At 42.5% G+C, this 18,735-nt stretch overlaps 6 protein-coding genes across 6 annotated transcripts; 2 read left to right on the top strand and 4 right to left on the bottom strand.

Annotated features, from left to right (window-relative positions):
• Positions 1 to 150: 150 nt before the first annotated feature.
• On the bottom strand, positions 151 to 1,900 carry BDB00DRAFT_875490 (Septin-domain-containing protein; the record flags this gene model as incomplete). The annotated part of the gene is made up of 3 exons (XM_053127360.1): positions 151 to 1,164; positions 1,270 to 1,472; positions 1,633 to 1,900. 3 exons carry the CDS (start codon positions 1,898 to 1,900, stop codon positions 151 to 153), a joined length of 1,485 nt encoding a protein of 494 aa, XP_052976560.1.
• An 82-nt stretch (positions 1,901 to 1,982) lies between these two features.
• Positions 1,983 to 2,606, bottom strand: BDB00DRAFT_561200 (uncharacterized protein). The gene is made up of 2 exons (XM_053117857.1): positions 2,295 to 2,606; positions 1,983 to 2,150 (listed from the first exon to the last, which is right to left on the bottom strand). Exons 1-2 carry the CDS (start codon positions 2,536 to 2,538, stop codon positions 2,065 to 2,067), a joined length of 330 nt encoding a protein of 109 aa, XP_052976561.1. The 5' UTR covers positions 2,539 to 2,606; the 3' UTR covers positions 1,983 to 2,064.
• A 6,671-nt stretch (positions 2,607 to 9,277) lies between these two features.
• Positions 9,278 to 10,359, top strand: BDB00DRAFT_838566 (uncharacterized protein). The gene is made up of 4 exons (XM_053124642.1): positions 9,278 to 9,479; positions 9,552 to 9,647; positions 9,747 to 9,824; positions 9,953 to 10,359. The coding sequence occupies exons 1-4, from the start codon at positions 9,470 to 9,472 to the stop codon at positions 10,120 to 10,122; spliced, it is 354 nt and encodes a 117-aa protein (XP_052976562.1). The 5' UTR covers positions 9,278 to 9,469; the 3' UTR covers positions 10,123 to 10,359.
• Positions 10,360 to 11,737: 1,378 nt separating this feature from the next.
• On the top strand, positions 11,738 to 14,107 carry BDB00DRAFT_961204 (NAD-dependent aldehyde dehydrogenase). The gene is made up of 9 exons (XM_053129727.1): positions 11,738 to 11,754; positions 11,833 to 12,013; positions 12,114 to 12,215; positions 12,337 to 12,559; positions 12,647 to 12,770; positions 12,832 to 13,248; positions 13,332 to 13,569; positions 13,638 to 13,887; positions 13,972 to 14,107. The coding sequence occupies exons 2-9, from the start codon at positions 11,968 to 11,970 to the stop codon at positions 14,051 to 14,053; spliced, it is 1,482 nt and encodes a 493-aa protein (XP_052976563.1). The 5' UTR covers positions 11,738 to 11,754; positions 11,833 to 11,967; the 3' UTR covers positions 14,054 to 14,107.
• Positions 14,108 to 14,420: 313 nt separating this feature from the next.
• On the bottom strand, positions 14,421 to 16,478 carry BDB00DRAFT_769048 (FAD binding domain-containing protein; the record flags this gene model as incomplete). Its single annotated transcript, XM_053119788.1, has 4 exons — positions 14,421 to 15,149; positions 15,222 to 15,573; positions 15,686 to 16,018; positions 16,138 to 16,478. The coding sequence occupies 4 exons, from the start codon at positions 16,476 to 16,478 to the stop codon at positions 14,421 to 14,423; spliced, it is 1,755 nt and encodes a 584-aa protein (XP_052976564.1).
• A 727-nt stretch (positions 16,479 to 17,205) lies between these two features.
• On the bottom strand, positions 17,206 to 17,985 carry BDB00DRAFT_838577 (uncharacterized protein). Its single transcript, XM_053124643.1, has one exon. The coding sequence runs from the start codon at positions 17,968 to 17,970 to the stop codon at positions 17,476 to 17,478; it is 495 nt and encodes a 164-aa protein (XP_052976565.1). The 5' UTR covers positions 17,971 to 17,985; the 3' UTR covers positions 17,206 to 17,475.
• Positions 17,986 to 18,735: the final 750 nt, after the last annotated feature.

Below are 18,735 nucleotides of genomic sequence, written 5' to 3' on the forward strand. Positions count from 1 at the left end.
TAACAACAATGCTCATCATTTTATTTGCTAATATATTAGAAATGGAAAGAAATTTACAGACTATGCTACAGTATATAAACTATGCTACTTATATTTTGCGCATAAATATGATATCTAATTTACACAAGGATTGAGTCCTCTTTTATTATTTCAGTTGGAGCAACGATTTGTCCACCACTGATACACATCGAACAGCAGATGCATTGAAATGAATAAGACCATGGCTGCCACTTTCAAGCTATTCTTTTGCAATCCTTCCAGCAACAACAGTAGCAAACGTGATAGCTGCTGCTGCTCTTCCTCCTTTTGCTGTTGTTGTTTTTGCTGCTTGTTGGCTGTTGCTGTTGCTGCTGCTAATGGTGACGCTGAACCCTTGATAACACCATCGAAATCCCCGAGCGAGCCTTGTTGAAACAACGCATTGAGTTCAGTCAACAGCAATTCTGCACGCTTGCGACGTTCGACGGACGCCAGTTCCTGCCTAAGCGCACGTTCCCGTTCAAACATGTCCCGTTCCATTAACTTGCGCTTCTCACTGACATAGCGCGAGATAAACAAGTTCATATTCTGGGCATGTCGAGCTCGGAGGGCATGGATTCTATCCACGGTTTCTGCTGTCGTCAGTGTCGATGCTGATAAGGTTGTTGACAGATCATCTTCGTCCTGTTGTTCCATGACTATATGTTGTGATGCCCGCCATGTGACGAACTTTTCGGCAGTGTTTTGACGAATCTGGCGTAATCGACTTGGGCAGAAGAGAACTCGATCACAGAACATTGGTACTACCGAATTGATATCATTGAGTGGATACAATAAATCAAAGGGTTCAATGCCTTGTTCTTCAAATTCGAGTTGAATTAATGATATGGGTGGTGATGCTTTTGATGACGACGATCGGTGTTGTTGCTGTTGTGTGGTATGCGTGAGAATAATGGGAATCAGGTTGCATAGAGGTTGCAGTGCACGCATGTATTCAATATCCACGCGCTTAAGTCTGTCAAGAACGATGTAAACGCAGGCGTCAATATGGGTATGCGCGCCATGAGTATTGTGGACAAGCCTTGTGAGTTCTGGTGTGTTGGCATGCAAAGGATTCAACATTGCATTGGTGCGTTGAAACTGGCGCTCAATGTAATGGGTCACTGATGCTATAACCGATTCAGCCTAAGGTTTCATTTATATCACATCCCTCCAATTATCAATAATGCTGCGCATAATAATATATTGTTAATATGATCGCATGAAAAGAGATAAGAAAAGAAAAATTACATCAAGGCATGCACCATATCCAGGAGTATCCACGAAGCAGATTGTCTTCTGTTGACGCTGCTGTTCATCATTATTGTCGTCGATTGAAACACGTGTTTCTTGGATAGCATAGTCATCGAATAGCACATCTTCTGTTGTTCCTGCAGTGGTCATTTCCGGCATAGCCGTAGCGAGTGCCTGGACCAACTGTGTCTTGCCAATACCTTATTTGTGTGTATATAGTTGCATGGGTATTATATTGTAATGGCAATACACACAAGCTCATATGCTTCATTATATCATCAATGCAGATCACTCCACCCCCTTCACCCCTCTCTTTCTTTTTTGGGCATGTAATAATATTCAATAGAAAAAAGAACGCACCCGAATCGCCACACACCATGATGCAGAGATGGCCAATGTCGGTCGTGGTGCTATTGGTATTACTATTGTTGCGTCGTTGTAGCTGTTGTCGTCGTCGTAATTGCTCATCGTCAAGGTCAAAAGTGACTCGAGGTACGATCAGTTCTGCGTTGCTGTCTGCTGCAGTGACTGACCACGTTGCGGCTCCTGACGAGGTTGGATGATCGCTTGAATCGCTCCAACGATCGGACGCTTCTGAGGAGTATACAAAGACTTTACTGTCACTCATTCTGAGCGAAAACGCTTAAGTGGGGAATTAAAGAAAAAAAAGAGAGAGAGAGAGAAAGAGACGACAAACCGATTTTTCCCTATTTTTTATAAATGTCTTTATATATAGAAGACAATGCATGTAAACTCTAGTTTTTCTTTCCATTAAAGCTAGGTGCTACATTTTCATCCCACAGCTTCTTTGTATACGAGGGGATATCTGTGCGAATGATTGTTTGTGCTGCGCCAGCGATATGATCGTTCCATTGATGCTTGACTAGATAATTAGATTAAGTTCAGTACGCTACCCAACTGGTTTCTCTCTCGTATGACCCCCGCCACCACTACCACCACGCACGCACAAAGAAGGTCTCCCTCCTCCACTCTCTCTTATTTTTTTGTTCTTTAGAATTTACCACTAGGCACCAGACGTTTAGACACATATTGCTGGGATTCGCCAATAAATGAACGCGCAGGAGCAGGTTGGGATCGTAGGTGAGATTGACTTGCGGTGCCGGCCGCGACGTGATCAAGCGTAGTCTTTGCATCGTCCAGACGTCGACGAATGTCGTTCGTGTTGGCCGTTAAGTCATCGCGAAATTTATATGTAATTGTTGCAACAGCCAAAAGACCTGCCAAGAGAGAGACTGTCCGAGGCATGGTTTCGCGTGTATTTGTTTGGAATGTAAAAAAAAAGAAGGAATTAAAGATACACCCTATGCTCTGTTTCTTTTCCCCGGGCCCCATTACAAGGTTGACCGATGCTCGGTTAATTTGAATCGCCGAATAAGAAATTCGCTGTCAATTTGTAATAGTGAAGCAAACTGTGATCTCGACACGAGCGTTTAGTCAGTTCGAGCACAAATGACAGCAGAAGCTTTTTGGCTCTTTTTACAAGAAACTTTTAACAGATTACACAGAGGAACACGTTCGAAACTTATTGGAACTAGCGCCCGAGAATACTACTAGCACCTGAGATAGGGGACGTCATTACAAGATTTTTGACATACAACAACAAAAAAAATATGTGTGAAGAGCTCAGTCAGTAGTTTCTGTGTACATGTAAAATGTATACTGAGTTCGTGCAGCTAGATATCATCGATTCATTGCCTCTACCGCAAATATTTTAGTACTCGGTCTCGCCGCGCTCTGAAACGTTCAGAAAGTTGATGGCTATGACACCAGCCAAAAATGAAAGGTTCAAGTGCTTCATATTGTCTTAAAGCTTCTTGCTTATGCTGTGTTGTAGTTGACTCCGGCAGCTGACGGGATCTTTCAAATTTGGAGACCATTCCACAAAAGCAGTATAAAGCAGAGCAACAACACCATATATTTCTTGATACGAACATAACATCAGGCACTCAACAGTTGATTTCAGACTGTAATAATAGTATTAGGCTACTATCGTTGACAACGAGCTCTCAGAATGTATATGTAACTTGGAGGAAGAGATGGATAGTTTACTCCTCGAAGCTGACAATGCACATATTATAGGCCACCACTATTTTGCGTCTACCGAAATTTAGAGCATTGATCGCGCTCGGCCATTCTTCAAGGTTAGTAACGGAACATTGTAAGCTTTCGGCTAGCTCCATCGAAGGCTGTACACCAGCGCCAGCGCTGCACATCACGGGGTATATATGCAGTGTGGCCTCTCTTCTTGTTCTCCACTATTTACTTTCAACCTTAAAATCGGAAGATAGTTCTACTTTATAAAGAGCATTCCTTACTCCAATGATCTCATGTACTAGCTCGCTCTTTGATATAACCTTGGGTTTTTTGCATTAATCTTCAGCTATCACCGTAATACATGTAAGTTTTTGAGGGACAAGAGAAGCCGGATTTAAAATATACTTTTGTATTTAGGATATGTATATCACATACAAGACTAGACAATGGAGAGTAGAAACTAGTGTATACCACAACAGAGATGAGACCCTTGTGATCCCTCAAGCAGCGCTTACTGGTCCCTGTGATTTACCCCAGAACAATTCTTCCACCAGCTATGTACCAAATCCATAATTTACTCCTACTCGGCTCGTTCGCACATCCGATATGACCGTGGTTCCATGGTTCTCCGCTAGTGAAGGATATTGTACGTTGTGATACTTATGGAACCAATCGGGTGGTATGATTGTTGTGGATGAAAAATAATTGCATGGGAGCCTAGACAGTCGGATCAGTTGTAAAGTTAAATTTATCAAGTTGAAGGGATCATTTAGCAAGTGCGGGATAGTTTAGAGTCAAATGTATTAGTATGATCAACTGTGTATAAATCAATACGGTTCAAAAACTATGCAACGCGAAATACAACAAATAATGCATCAGATCTACAGTAACGCCTATTGCAACGTGGTAGTAGAACGTTAGCAAGACCCTTCATCAAGCACATAAATGCACCAGCAGCTCATACTGTAATTGTGTAATTGCATTTGCAATCTGTTCCCAAAAATTATTGAGGCATTGACCATCGATTACGAGCAACCTCCAAGTTAATTTGATGACTCAATTTGGGAAGAAGGATCTATCCGTCCTGTGCTTTCAAACACGGTTCAAAGAAAATCGGACTGAGAAGTATCATGGACTGGTGCTGCCGGGGAACATCTGACCGATTATACTTTCGTTTCCGACGAAACCTCGCTGTCGACATTGAGACAAATTTCATGCATGTAACTTGCACGGGTATTGTTATTAGCAAGTAGGCAGCCACCATATCAGGCGGTGGGGGCCCAAGGTCATGGACGCTCAACGATATATCGCCCAAGCTCGAGGATCCTACTACAAACAAGCATCGTTACTGACACCTTGAAATGTATACTAAGTTGCTTGGCTACAACAAGAAAATGATCTTTTCATGGTTCGCTACACTATGGGAAAAACCGTCGATCCAATCTCCAGTTTATTATCACTTTTTATACCACTCAGAACGGAACATATGTCTTGGTGGTGCGGTGACCCATATTACACCATCAAGTTTATTCGATTTCACGGAAGATGGAAATAGCCAAGATATTAATGGAGATGGAGAGGATATGTGATACTTTTCGGAGCCTCCTGGTCTCAATCGTCGTTTTCCAGTTATCGAGAATGAAGGAGAGCTCTACAAGTCGATTGGCATATGTAGAATGAAAAATATGCATACTTTTATAAAGATTACAATACACCATCTAGAACTTTTACTATTGAATAAGTAGTGTGATGGTTTACCATAAATATCTCTTAAACTCGCCATTGCTGCTCTTGATACTACTAAATTACCAGTACTGTAGCTGGGAGTTTTTAAATAGTGGAAGGTCTGACATAACTTGAGACCAAGGACTAGGTATTGTTTTAAATCTCGCTTAGTAGAAATGATTTTGAGTTTCACCGTTTGCTTCTGTAGAATCCTTTGCTTATTGCCCATCTCTCTGGCGCTTGTTTTTTGTTGACGACTGTCACCACCAAAAAGCCTTGATTGGAAACAAATTTTGTCGGTTAGAGTAACTGCATCCTAAAAAAAACAGTAAGATACATTGTAAGATCTTTATATCTCTATCTTGTGATATTCGAATTAATCTTACTATTATAAATAGGGTTGGATGGAATTGATTTCCAGAAGTTAGTAGCTTAACACATGTTTGCAGCGCTTATCACAGCTCGGCAAGCTGGCGCAAAGGCTTATAAAGTTGACAAAAAGCTAGACAATTTGAAATATAGGACGTACGGTATCTTCTATAATATTAAAATCTTTAAAAGTTAGCTGAAAAATCCAAAAAAGGAAACTCTCATCCATGTAAATTCACAGACAGAAAAAGAGAAAGTAAATACTTACGCAAAGCATTCCCCAAATTCATGGGGGACCTCGGCCGCACTTTTTATCCGTGGGCACGGGGAATTTTGAAAGAAGCAGGACTTACGCCCGGAGGCTGCCTGAGTAAAAAAAACAGCCGTTCGCGTGAAACGATGCAACATCCGAAGATGGGTCGAGACAGAGGCTACTAGGAACTGTGAAAGAAAGCAAAGGGGGAGGGGAGGGGGATAAACTATATTAAGAACGCAATAGACGCTTTTAATGACTTCCTGCGTCAGAGCAAGGGGAGGAGGGGAGGGGGGGATAAAATATATAAAGAACGCAAAGAAGAAGATGAGGCTTTTAAGGACTTCCTCAGGTCCAAGTCAAAGCAAAAAGCACACGCCACCGTCCAGATGGATGGATAGATCTTGACCACTGCCGATGGACTACTTGACAGGTCGGCTTCTATTAGCGGGATGACAGTGGAGCATCAATCTTGACTAGCATGGAGGTGTCTGTGCACTACCGCCATTCCGAGAAACAAAAGAGACGAATAGTTAATGGGAAACTGTCAAACCACACACACAAGATTCTATCGTGCTATACTTACCCATACTTCTACGATGAGACACAGGATAACCGAACACCCGGCCAGTGTAGAAGCAGAGAATCGCAGCCAAGACGAAAACACCTCTTATAGCTGACAAAAAAAAAGAACATTAGAGGGTTTCACACACTGTGCTATCTTTATTTTTGACACGGCATTACCATCCTTCTCCATCCCAAGCTGACTTACATTTGTTTTGTCGTTTTACAGCAAAGTTATAGACAGAGAGAGATGGGGTCTAAGCCAATCCAAGTCCAAACAGATCACCGCAGAGCCATCCTCTATTTAGAAAAAAAAACATCTATGAGCAGCTGCATACACTTTTTGACATGTCACGGCAGACATCTTCCTGGTTCTCCAAAGACGCAAAAACAAACACAAGCACAAAATCCTTTCCAGGTATACTTACTATCATGACATCCTTGGCTTGGAGGAAGAGAGCCTTGAGTTAGAGAAAGAAAAAGCAAGAAGGGCACGACGACCAATTCTGAAGAACAAGAGAAGAAAGGCGAGAGAGAAAGAATTTTTTTTTGAGAGACTGCCATACTGCATACGTCATGATCAGGAACCCTTTCCTGTCACGCTGCTGTACATACTGCACACCTTTGACGCGTCATCCCCAACACCCATGCCATCCTACTCACCTATCATGCCAATGTTCAAGTCCCCTTTTGCTTATACTTACTATCTGTTATTTGTCCGCAGGACACAATTAACCCAACCAGCATAAAGCGAAACCTGAAGTAGAATGAAAAGAAGAAAGATCATGAGCAGGCTGTTCTTAATATGCAACTATTCCTGACACGTCATGGCATCAGCACCTCCAAGAAACACTCGACTTCTCTCCAACTCATCCTCACATTTCATTCCCTACCGTACTTACAGTTGTTGCTTATGTTTAAGGGTGGGATGCAAACAACAAACCGAACCAACCATTTCAAAAAGTCAGAATCCTATAGTAGTAGCAGAGAAGAAAGGAGGATAACATTAGCGACTGTATGCTGTACACACACTTCTTTAGACACGTCGAAATTCATATCTTCTTTCGTATATCACATCCACATGCAAAACCTCAAAGTACACTTCACACTTTCCATATTGTACTTACTCTTGCATCTGCGCTTTGAGAGCCAACGTGAGGGGGAGATGGACCAGGTTAAGACGAGAAGAAGGTTTGTGTCAAAAAGAAAGAATGTGAGATAAACGGATTTTGAGATACTCACAACCGGTTTCATACGCTCTTCTCACTCACCAACATAAGCATACACTCTTCGATCCTCTAATCCATTCCAATGACACTCACATTGAATAGCTTTGGTTTAGAAAAGTTGACGAAGAGGAAGAAGAGCCCCATGATTGCTGCGGCCGCACGGTTATATAGTAGTAATGAACACGGCATTTGAGCCAGTTCAATCTATCCAATCAAATTGCTCTCTCACGTTTATGACGCTCCTCCAGATCAGGAAATTTGTTCTACATGAATGTATGACTATGTGAGTAGACGGGTATCGCATCGAGGAAAGACTTAAGGGGATAACCTTCATTAACACGAGATGAAGCTCACTTCACGTCCTTCATCATATGAGAAGTGTCATCGCTTTAAACACGCTGGACACAAGTATCAATACAAGTATCAACGTATACGTACAAGCGTATCCAAATCTCATGAGACATGACGATCCCGCGCTTGCCGATGTTCCATTTGGTGGAAAAATTATGGTCCTTGGTGTTGACTTTTGCCAGGTACTCAACATTGTATCCTCTCTTCTACTTTGCATGTTTTTGCTATTGAGCGGTAATACTTACGTTAAAGTATCTACATCAAACCTGGTAATAGGTCCTTCCTGTGATACCAAATGCGTCGCGCTCGCAGATCGTACAACAGTGCTTAAATCGCTCATCGAAGCCATTTACGGCAGCCTTGACGCACCACACGTGGATCGCGATTACCTCATCAGTCGCTCCATTCTAACTCCAAAAAATGTCGACGTTTCAGCAATCAACGATCTAATACTCGACCATTTCCCAGGCACTATCCACGAATTCCAGAGCGTAGATACCGTGGATGATCCTGAAGAGCTTATAACGTACCCACCAGAGCTGCTCAATTCCATGAATCCATCCGACCTCCCTCCGCATTTGCTAAAACTCAAAGTCGGTTGCCCAGTCATGCTTTTGAGAAACTTGCACACCCAAAGTGGTCTCTGCAACGGAACACGGCTGATTGTACGCTCTTTTCAAAGATATGTACTTGAAGCTGAAATAGCCACTGGACCTCATGCTGGCAACATTGTCTTAATCCCTCGCATAACACTCACACCATCGCAAACACGCTCGCCCATTCTCTTCAAACGCACCCAATTCCCTGTTCGCCTGGCATTCGCTATGACCATACATAAAGCACAAGGACAGACATTAACCCATGTTGGCATCCGTTTGCAAGAGCCTGTGTTTGCTCATGGTCAATTGTATGTTGCTCTTTCACGAGCAACCAACCCAGATAATTTGCGTATTTCTGTCGATATGTCAGAATTATCCACTACAGATGTCCCTGCTACGACAAACATCGTTTACCACGAAGTGCTCTTACACCCACCACAACAATCACCACCTCAAACCCAAACACACACAGACAACGATGCTACTGCTGCTACATCTTAGACCTCGCCCTTTCTCCCTACTCTTTTTCCTGCTCTTATACTTTCACTTTTGTATACATATCATTTTAGATTTCTTATTTCTTTCGCACAATGCCTGCCATTAGTAAACTTGTAGTCCGCTATCTTTAACTTCTGTAGGGTTTAGTGTAGTAGCAGTTGTAGCAGTGAGCGAGGCGAACGAGTTTCGGGTTGTAGGTAGGCGTAGCAGTAAGTAAGCTCGCGAAGCGAGCTTTGGTTAGGGTTTAGAAGGGGGTGTGGGGGGGAACCCCCCACCTTGGGGGTGTGGGGGGAACCCCCAGGAAACATCCAATCCGTTGAATGACCCGGAGCGCAGCGAAGGGGCTCATTTAGCCGAGCGAAGCGAGGCAGGTGGATGTTGATATAGCATAAAAATCGAGTTTGATACACATCCAGAGGGTTACCGGAAAAAGGTTTGTAGTGCGGCATTAAGCAAAATTTGGTTCTTCAGATCAGCGCTTGAATTCGGACACGATACACGCGTTACTATGAGTGGTCACCGATAGACTCTGTCTCTCTTTTTCTTCATAGTCAATGCCTGCAGGTAACTGATTTATTCAACGGTAAATCCTCTTCAATAGTAGTGGCCTGTAGAATGACAAGATTGAATTTTTAGCACACACCATTACAGTCGATTCATTAGCACCTGATCAATATGGCATCGACATTGCTGTTAAAGTCGTAAATGCTATTGTTTCAGTCGAGCTTAATGGTAAGAAACAAACACAATTTATAAATACCCGCGCCACCCTCTTTTACTAATATTGCTTTTATATTACCCCCTTCAACTCATATATAACTACTCTTATAGATGGCGCCAAAACTGTTCGAGTATATGAACACCTGGTAGGTGATGCTACTGGTTGCATCATTTTGAAATCGCAACAAGGTGAGTTGACAGATTGACTTGTTACAATGAAGTACATATGCTGTTACTTCAATGCGACAAAGCATTCATTCACTAACTCACGATTCCAATAATTCATCAACTTCAACAATACCTGGTATATAAAATAGATTTGGCAGGCGTAATACGGATTACAGGGGGCTATACGCAAGTAGTTGATGGTTATCTTCGACTTGTCGCAGCAGAAGGGGACAAAAGTATCGAATCTATTCCAGACAATAGTGTTTCTGTGCTTACACAGAATAATCTATCATTGACTAAATTAGTACGCAGGGTGTGAGTGGTTACTAATATAACGTGTACAGTAGTAGCTTTTCCACTTTACTTTGTCTCCTTCGCCTATACCACCGACCACTCCCATCCCTTTTCTTCTATCTTTTTTCTCTGCTACTAATTTCTGTATATCAGCTCACAAATGCACCTGCATATGTTTATGACGATGAAGGATTAAAACTCTTTGCTTGTTTTGTGAGAGAAAATCTGCATGATGGTTTTCACAATACAATCATTATTATTACCACTAAACATGTAGAACACAGTATACGCAGCCACCAGGCGACGTTGGAAAGACACCGTACCGCGTACAACGTTATGTAAAACGATCAGTGGCTCTATGATACTGCTGCCAACCGAAATAGTCGCCACGTATATACACATCTAACCAGTAGAAGTGCCTGCCTGGCTGGCATTTTCCGGTAGTATAGTAGTACACAACGATGTTTTAAGACTGAGATCAAGAATTAGTTTGGAAATCTTTACTCTATTCAAGTGTCACAAAGTGGCTGAGGACGTATATCTTGCCGCTATTTGATATGTGATATCTCTTTATGAGATCATGCGTTTGGAGTGTATATTGTTGAATAAAAGCGTGGTTGATAAAGTTGTTCTTAGATTTGCTGATATGACAGCTCTCTAAACAGAATGTCTGAAGAAAGACCAAGATTTATTTACGATCATACATCGAGAAGAAAAAAGCTGATCGAATTGTTTATGTTTTGTTCAAACGTAGACATTTTCAATACGATTATATTCGTAACAGCTAAAACTTTTTTTACAAAAAGCGCGCGCGCGTGAGTAAGTGTGTATGAAATATCCATTTTCCGTGTAAAGCAAAAACAAGCCCTATCGCCCTACATGGCTATATATATACTACTTTGTACACCGTTACTAAGTCCAGTAGTGACAATTTATAACCGTAGTCTTCAACATCATGATTATGAGATTATTGGCTCCAAGTATTTTAATCTATAAGAAACGCTTTATATAAAACCGAGAGCCATCCTAGTCACCTTCTTGTTTCAGTACAATTGTGTTTTTAATTCAAAAGAAGTATGTGTGCATATATATCCGCGTGACGCAGAAATAAAAAGTAGCACAACAGGGAACTGTTCTCAGTAGCACTGGATACAATGTGCACCGGCGATAGATACACCCATTCTTTCGGTTTTCCGTTTATTTGATACATTTGTATCAGGTTACTGGTATAGCTGATTTCGTTACCGCGGTTGTCGTTTTATAAAACATAGCACATCATACGCATTTACAAAGCAGCAATTGAGATTGTTACTGTTGTTGCAAGTATCATTCATAATTCAGGTCAATAAAATCTGTGTGAAATAAGTCACAAAAAAACGTCGTTAGCATGTATGTCTACAAGGATTATTACCAGTATAACACCTGTATGAAGCATTCATGTATGCAGTGTTGTTCAGACAAAACGCCGTTTTATTTTTTTCTTTGTTCTTTGATCGATACACAATTTCTTTGTACCTATCCCACGTAATTTTGCACCTAGATATGACGTGAGCCTCATATGTACTAGTAAGTTGCTAGCCTTGGATTTTCCGCAGTTATCGGTAGTGCATGCTGATCTTCAATACTCTGACCATTGCAAACTACGAGCAAGCCTCAGGTGAGCGGGAAAACACGACATAACACAAAGAAATAGAGAGAGAAAAAAAGATCAGCTAAACTCTTTTCGCTGCAAAAGTGATTATAATAGGTATGATACCAGATTGTTTTTAGCTCGCCCGCCGCTTTGTGAAGTATATATAAAGGAAGATCCCGCTTTCGTTATTTTTTTTTTCATTCATCAACTTTCTTTATACTGACAACAGCAGCAGTAATGTCTGAAATCGAGCTCGTTACGCCAAAAGGCTACAAAATCACTTGTAAGTCGTCTCGATCACTATGCACATCATCCATATTCATAGCAATGAAACCGAGAGGAAAACTAACATTGTTCTGTTAAACTCTTGTCCCTTCTTTAAGTGAACACTGGCTTGTTCATTAACAACGAATTTGTCAAGGGTGCAGGTACCATCGATACGATAAATCCATCTACTGGCCAAGTTATCGCATCAGTCGAAGCTGGTAAACATTCGAGATTTATTTTAGCGTTGCGCTAGACACTTTAACCTTTAATCTCTTGTCAACAACTTAAGCACGGAATGGTCTCGTTAAGTAACAACAACACAATATGTATTATTTTTAGCTGAAGCCGAACAAATCAATTTGGCAGTGGATGCGGCCGAAAAGGCATTTTATGGCGGTGGTTGGAAAACAAGCAACCCGAGAGAACGATCACGTCTTATGAATAAACTCGCTGATCTCGTGGAACGGGACGCTGAAGATCTGGCTCAAATTGAGGCTTTGGATAACGGAAAACCGTTTGGATTTTCAAATGCTGTTGAAATTCCATTAATCATTTCGCAATTGTAAGTACAGTGTGGGTATTTCGGGGGTTAAAGTATCCTCCCCAAGGGATCGCATAATAATCGTTTATCATACTGTTTAAAAAATAGACGTTATTTTGCAGGTCTTTGTGACAAATTGCATGGCAAGGTCATTGAGACACAAGGCAAACTGTCATATACCGTGCATGAACCCATTGGTGTCTGTGGCGGTATCATTCCTTGGAATGTGGGAGTAAGTTTCGAAAAAAAAAAAAGTTTAATTCAGCTCAAATTCATTTTAATTGCTACTGCAGGCACTCATGCTTGCCTGGAAAATTGCCCCTGCCATATGCTGTGGAAACACAATTGTTGTCAAGACATCCGAACTGACCCCTCTGTCTGCACTGAAAATAGCTACACTTATCAAGGAAGTTGGCTTCCCACCTGGTGTGATTAACATTGTTACTGGCTATGGCCAATTGGCAGGCGATGCATTGGCTCGTCACATGAGAGTACGCAAGCTGGCGTTCACCGGCTCGACGGCTACAGGTCGTGCTGTCCTCAAAGCGGCTGCAGAAACGAACCTGAAAAAGGTCACACTAGAGTTGGGTGGCAAGTCTCCCAATATCATTTTTGATGATGTGGAGGATTTGGATCAGGCCGTTTGGTGGTCGTTGAATGGCGTTTATGTATTGGGTGGTCAAGTATGTTTTGCTGGATCTCGAATTTACGTAAGTCTTACAAACTCTGTTGAATATCTTATTTGTATGTGCTACTACCTCTCAGATTAAAAGTTGGATGCAACAACTCTTAGGTTCAAGAAGGCATTTATGATGCCTTCCTTGAAAAATTCAGAGCCATGGCATCAAAAAGAGTGGTTGGTAGTCCGTTTGGCGACGAAGACTCTGAACAAGGACCCCAAGTGTCTGAGGATCAGCTCAAGCGTGTCTTAAACTATATCGATATCGGCAAGAAAGAAGGCGCTACATGTTATCATGGTGGCAACCGCATTGGAGATTCTGGTTATTTTATTGAGCCCACCATCTTCACAGGTATCATACATCAAATCGTCGTCCAAACACGAGAACCTGTCTGAACAGGAACTGTTTGTTTTGTTTAGATGTCGAACCCAGTTCGAGAATCATGCGCGAAGAGATATTTGGCCCTGTGGTGGTTATCAGCAAGTTCAAGAACCAGGATGAAGTGATTGCTCAGGCAAATGATACGAGCTATGGACTTGCAGCGGCAGTGTTTACGTCCAATGTCACACGAGCAGTGGCAGCCTCTAATGCATTGGAAGCAGGCACTGTATGGGTGAACTGGTACATGCAAGTAGATTCAGAAAGTCCGTTTGGTGGATACAAGCAAAGGTACAGTATGCTTCGTTACCTGTGAACACTGTTTATTTCTCTATCAAGTCTAACTCGACGTCGCAATCTATGTTATAATGATAGTGGATTGGGTCGTGAGTGTGGTGAATACGCTTTGTCTGATTATACCCAAGTGAAAGCGATTAAGATCAACATTGGTTTGTAGCAAGCATGCTGCTTTGTATCAAAACTGGACATTAAACAAAGCGTAGATAAACGTCAACAATTGTTAGACACATATATTTTTGTTGTTGCTGCTACTGTTGTATATAAGAAAGGGGACTATCTTCAATGGTGAATGTGTGGTATACAGGGAAGGAGAAAAAATGTATAGAAAACAAACAGATATGCATATAAAAGACAAACAAGAAGAGAGATCAAAAGAGAAGGGGGGAATAGTGTAAGTTGTGAAAAAAAATGAGAGACAAATAATATCTATAAGAAATCGAGGGAGGGGTGGGGACTTTTGTGTTGTTATTTAAGATGTTCTGTTTCTCTATGTGGCAGAAGCTCTAATGTAATCTCTACTGCTACTAGGCAGTAAATCCATCAAAGTACTTTTTCACAGCACCCACGAGCTCGTCTGGCGTTGAGCCACCCGCAATGGCTCCAATGTATCCATCCGGTCTTACGATCACTGCCTGCACGTCCTCCTCGTTGTTGTTGCTATGATACGCAGCATGTACTTGAGCACGGTTCAGCTTGTCCAACATGATACGATCCTTCATATCCGCCAAGATACCTTCAGACTCAATCTTGTCTGCCGGTGTAGTGGTGATCACAATTTGTGTTGACAAGGCCGGGTGCTTCCATTGCAACAAGGACTCGACAGCAGCATGGGACTTTACCAAATCATCCGCTAAAACAAGCATATTGAATGCGAGCCAGTCGCCATGTACTTTTTCGAAAAGACGGGTCTTGCGGCCAGTGGCATAGTGGAACACTTTGAAGTTGGGTGCACGCATGCCTGTCTGTACTAGTGCTTGGTTTTTACTGTTATTGCTACCGAGCAGCAATGGGTTCTTGTTCGTTTCGCTGTTGCTGTTGCTGTTTCGATATTGGATACCGAAACCAGTGGTGAATGCACGATGTTCTTGTACGATGCTACAGTATTCCTTAGAGGATTGATGGCCTGCTGCTGCTTTGGCAGCCACCTTGTCTACAGCCAACACCTGTTGTGCCACAGGTTTACGCTCGGCTGTGTACGTCGACAAAATGTCACGCTTGATCACGCCTCGTTCCACCATGCACAATTTCCAAACCTTGTTTAATTTTTTTGAATGTCAGTTTTTCTGTTACACACACACGCATGGATGCATCATCACTACATTTACCAAGTTGAATACATCGCCAAAGCCAGTGTTGACGCCCTGACCCAAGGTAGGACTTTGACAATGAGCAGCATCACCACAAAGAAAGACCCGTTGGCGCATAGCATCCATTTGAGTAGCCAACCGTTGACCGACGACATAGACGGACCAATATAGAATGCCCAAAAACTCGAGTCGGTTTGGAAGCAGAGCCCTTTTTGCCTCACGTTGAATGTCCTCCAGTTGTATCTTGTTACGGTTGTATTGTTCCTTTCTCATTTCCAGCTCGTTTTCGTCGAAATGCACAAATATCCGCGTCAATCCGTTCTCGCGGGGAAACAAGCTGATGGTTTTCGCCACATCGTTTTGCAGCATGCTAATACAAATATACAAAAATGAAAAGAGAGAAGGGACTTAATTGGGCTTTTCATCATAGTCTTCGGCAATAGTAAGAAGCAGTAGTAGTGTGAACAGCGACAAATATTTACCACACATCTTTTCGTCCCGCATTAAAGTTAGTTCTAACCAGAGCATCAATCACGCCTGCATGCGTCTCTGTGGTCTCGCCCTCGGTCTGGATCCCGAGCTGTTGGCGAATGTCACTGTGTGCTCCATCACAGCCCAACAAATACTTGCAGTCTACCTGCTCCGTCCGGGCTTCATCGCGCAGATGCATCACTGTGGTTCGAACAGGGTAGTTGGCATCCGGTCCGTCAATGATATTGATCACTGTCGCAGGTCGTTCTACCTCAACGTCTTGGTTTGTCAAGCTTGATTGGAGGCTGGTTTCTGTGATATGCTGACCAACGCATAAAAGGTATCTGCAAAATTGATGTTGGTGTTTAGTTCCCTCCCTTCATCATTCTTGTTTGTTTTTATCAATAACCTCTCCTCCTTTCTTCCCCGGGTCTACAAAAGTACGAGAGATAGAAAAACCTACTGATGCTTTGATTCAACCTCGTCTGGTACAAAAGGAATGCTTGACTGTAGCTCACCATTCATGTACGATGCAATCTGGTCTACCTTGACACCAGTGCTTAGGAGCTCCTCGGCCAATCCTGCACGTTCTAAAAGTTCCAACGTACGACCATGGATCCAGTCACCCCGTCCCCAATGGTTTGGTTCATATTCGACGTCAAGAATACGCACCGAAAAACCAGCTTGTATAATGAGATTGGCAGCCAAGAGACCGACAGGACCAGCGCCCACGATCAAGAAATCGATTTGTTGCGTGGTGGGTTCAGTATTAGTAGCAGTAGTAGTAGGCGTACTTCCAGACATTTATTGTGTGTTGTGTGTAAATCTGAAAAAAGAAGAGAGAATAGAAAAGAAAGAGAAAGAGGAGAATGCGCTAACGATGTCTTGTTTTTGTGTGTTTACGAAAATGACGGGGATCGTCTATTACACGCGTAGGTGTGCTTGTGTGTTTGTGGTTATGGTGTTCCGGCCTTCTAATTGTGTCATGCAGCGAAAACCGTTTTCCGGTTGTCGGATACCTAAAATGTTCTGTGCAAACATAAAAATCGGGTGATTTTCTTTTCTCAAGGAGCCGACAGGACCCCGTTTTGTGCGACATGAATAGGTGGAGCATGGGCTGATCTAAACCGTACCTGAGCAAGTAGTCGCTACTAATAGTAGTAGTGCGTCACCAACAAACGGCGAGAGCGTGCACTGGAATCATACTATAACCCGTGGAAATAAAAACACACCATGGTATCTATCACCACATGCGGGGATGAAGGAGTATAAGTACTACTTTAGTATTGCATCAAGAGCCCTGTATCGTACCATACTGCTCGCTTTCTCCAACTATGCACAATACATAATATAGACTGCCCCATGTAAGACTTGATGATGTCTATACTGTAAAGCCTAAACCTTGAATGCCCATATCTAGAATGCTGCAATTCGCTGCAAGTAGAGATCTGTCAGTCATATGTATATCCTACTGCTACGGCTGATCCCGGATCAAACACGTCATACACACATATATACAGGAGAGAGAACCCTAGGGAGTTAGTGACAGCAGCACCAGCAATGATGAAAATGCAGTCTCTCTTTCTCTTGTTTTCTTTTTGATTATAAAAACAATACAATATACAAATAAAGAACAGATGGAAACCATTTCCGAAATGCAAGATGCATCGACGGAAAAAAAAAAAGAAAAAACTATACAATAGACAAATGTATATAGGGTGTAATATAGGGAGATGTATATACGTGCAGGTAGTGTGCGTTGTGGAGGGCAGGAAAAAAAAAGCTTTTAGGTGTGCGAGTTTCAAACGACTAAAGAAGGATCAGACTGCTGTTGTGATGGATGCTGAGTAGCAGTAATGGTAGTGGTAGTAGTAGATGGAGATGCTTTTGATAAAAATGACTTTTGTTGTTGGTGAGGAAAAGGAAACGTTGACGATGCTACTAGTGACGGTGGTGATGGTGATGCCTTGCTTGGTGGTATTGATGATGGTGATGATGTTGGCTTTTTTACAATCATAAACAATCCGCCAACGTCAGATAACACTGACTCAACGCAGAGAAAGAATATCCGCCAGATACCAAACATGTAGCGCGTAAATTGCCGGATTGATATTGGCTTGTTCTTTTGTTGTTGCTCCAATGTTAGCGTGTCAGCTGCTTCGAGCACGAGCCAAGCTGTGTCCGCAATTCGGGTGGATGCGTAATATGTGTCAAAATAGTTTCGTATTACCCTACGATTCTCGTCGTCGTCGTTGTCGTCGTTGTCTCCGCCGTTCTCTTCTTCTGTGACCGCCATTATTTGTACTGCCCTGCTACTGTTGCTGCTGCTGTTGTTGTTTCTCGGCGTTCTTGTTGATGATGATGATGGAACCGCAACAGTGGTTGCTCCATACTTTGTTCGTTGGTGTTGCTCGTTCTTGTTATTATCATCTGCAACTGCCTCTAATAAAGTTGTTGTTGGTATCGTGATGACTGTTTCTTGTTGTTGTCGTAGCTGGTTTTGTTGCTGGGTAGGTAACGGTGGCGATGGAATGATATCAGCCATGGATTGGTATTCTTCTTCTGTACTATCCGCAGTAACACTAGCATTTGTTGTCGCTTGTTGCTTTTGATCTTCCCCTTCCCCTTCCTCTTCCTCTTCCATGATAGTAGATGGCCGTCGTAACCGTTGATTAAACGGTGCTGATCGATACCAATGCACGACTTCGGGCGATAGAGCTGTGTATTCTCCTTCCAATGCCTCTTCTTGCCTTTCTTCTTCCATCGTCGCTCCGTCATTGATTGTTTCCTCAATATTGGTATTATGATTCCGGTCCTCTCCGTTGACATGCTCAGTATGATGATGATGTTGTTGTTGTTGATGTCGACTACTACCCATCCACATGTTTTCATCCATAATCACCCTGCTCTTTGCCGTTGCAGCAACCGCTGTCGTCGTATCGGTCGTTATTTCTGTTGCTACAGTAGATGCGGACAACGATGGTGCAGTTGGTGTGACACTGCCACCACTTGTTTGGACATAAAAAATATGATCCTCGTCGTCATCGTCATCGTCATCGTC

The sequence above is a fragment of the Zychaea mexicana genome (genome assembly GCF_025766255.1).
Source record: "Zychaea mexicana strain RSA 1403 chromosome Unknown BDB00scaffold_73, whole genome shotgun sequence".
Classification (NCBI taxonomy): domain Eukaryota; kingdom Fungi; phylum Mucoromycota; class Mucoromycetes; order Mucorales; family Lichtheimiaceae; genus Zychaea; species Zychaea mexicana.

Bases quoted from the DNA above. Each gene is read 5' to 3' on its own strand.
- BDB00DRAFT_561200 (XM_053117857.1), bottom strand. From the start codon at position 2,538: ATGCCTCGGACAGTCTCTCTCTTGGCAGGTCTTTTGGCTGTTGCAACA. The intron at 2,151-2,294 runs GTAAATTCTAAA...TATCTAGTCAAG, and splicing joins TAAACGTCTGGTGCCTAGTG to CATCAATGGAACGATCATAT.
- BDB00DRAFT_838566 (XM_053124642.1), top strand. The intron at 9,648-9,746 runs GTAAGAAACAAA...CTACTCTTATAG, and splicing joins TGTTTCAGTCGAGCTTAATG to ATGGCGCCAAAACTGTTCGA. The intron at 9,825-9,952 runs GTGAGTTGACAG...TATATAAAATAG, and splicing joins CATTTTGAAATCGCAACAAG to ATTTGGCAGGCGTAATACGG.
- BDB00DRAFT_961204 (XM_053129727.1), top strand. From the start codon at position 11,968: ATGTCTGAAATCGAGCTCGTTACGCCAAAAGGCTACAAAATCACTT. The intron at 12,014-12,113 runs GTAAGTCGTCTC...CCCTTCTTTAAG, and splicing joins AAAAGGCTACAAAATCACTT to TGAACACTGGCTTGTTCATT. The intron at 12,216-12,336 runs GTAAACATTCGA...TATTATTTTTAG, and splicing joins TATCGCATCAGTCGAAGCTG to CTGAAGCCGAACAAATCAAT.
- BDB00DRAFT_838577 (XM_053124643.1), bottom strand. From the start codon at position 17,970: ATGGCGGTCACAGAAGAAGAGAACGGCGGAGACAACGACGACAACGAC.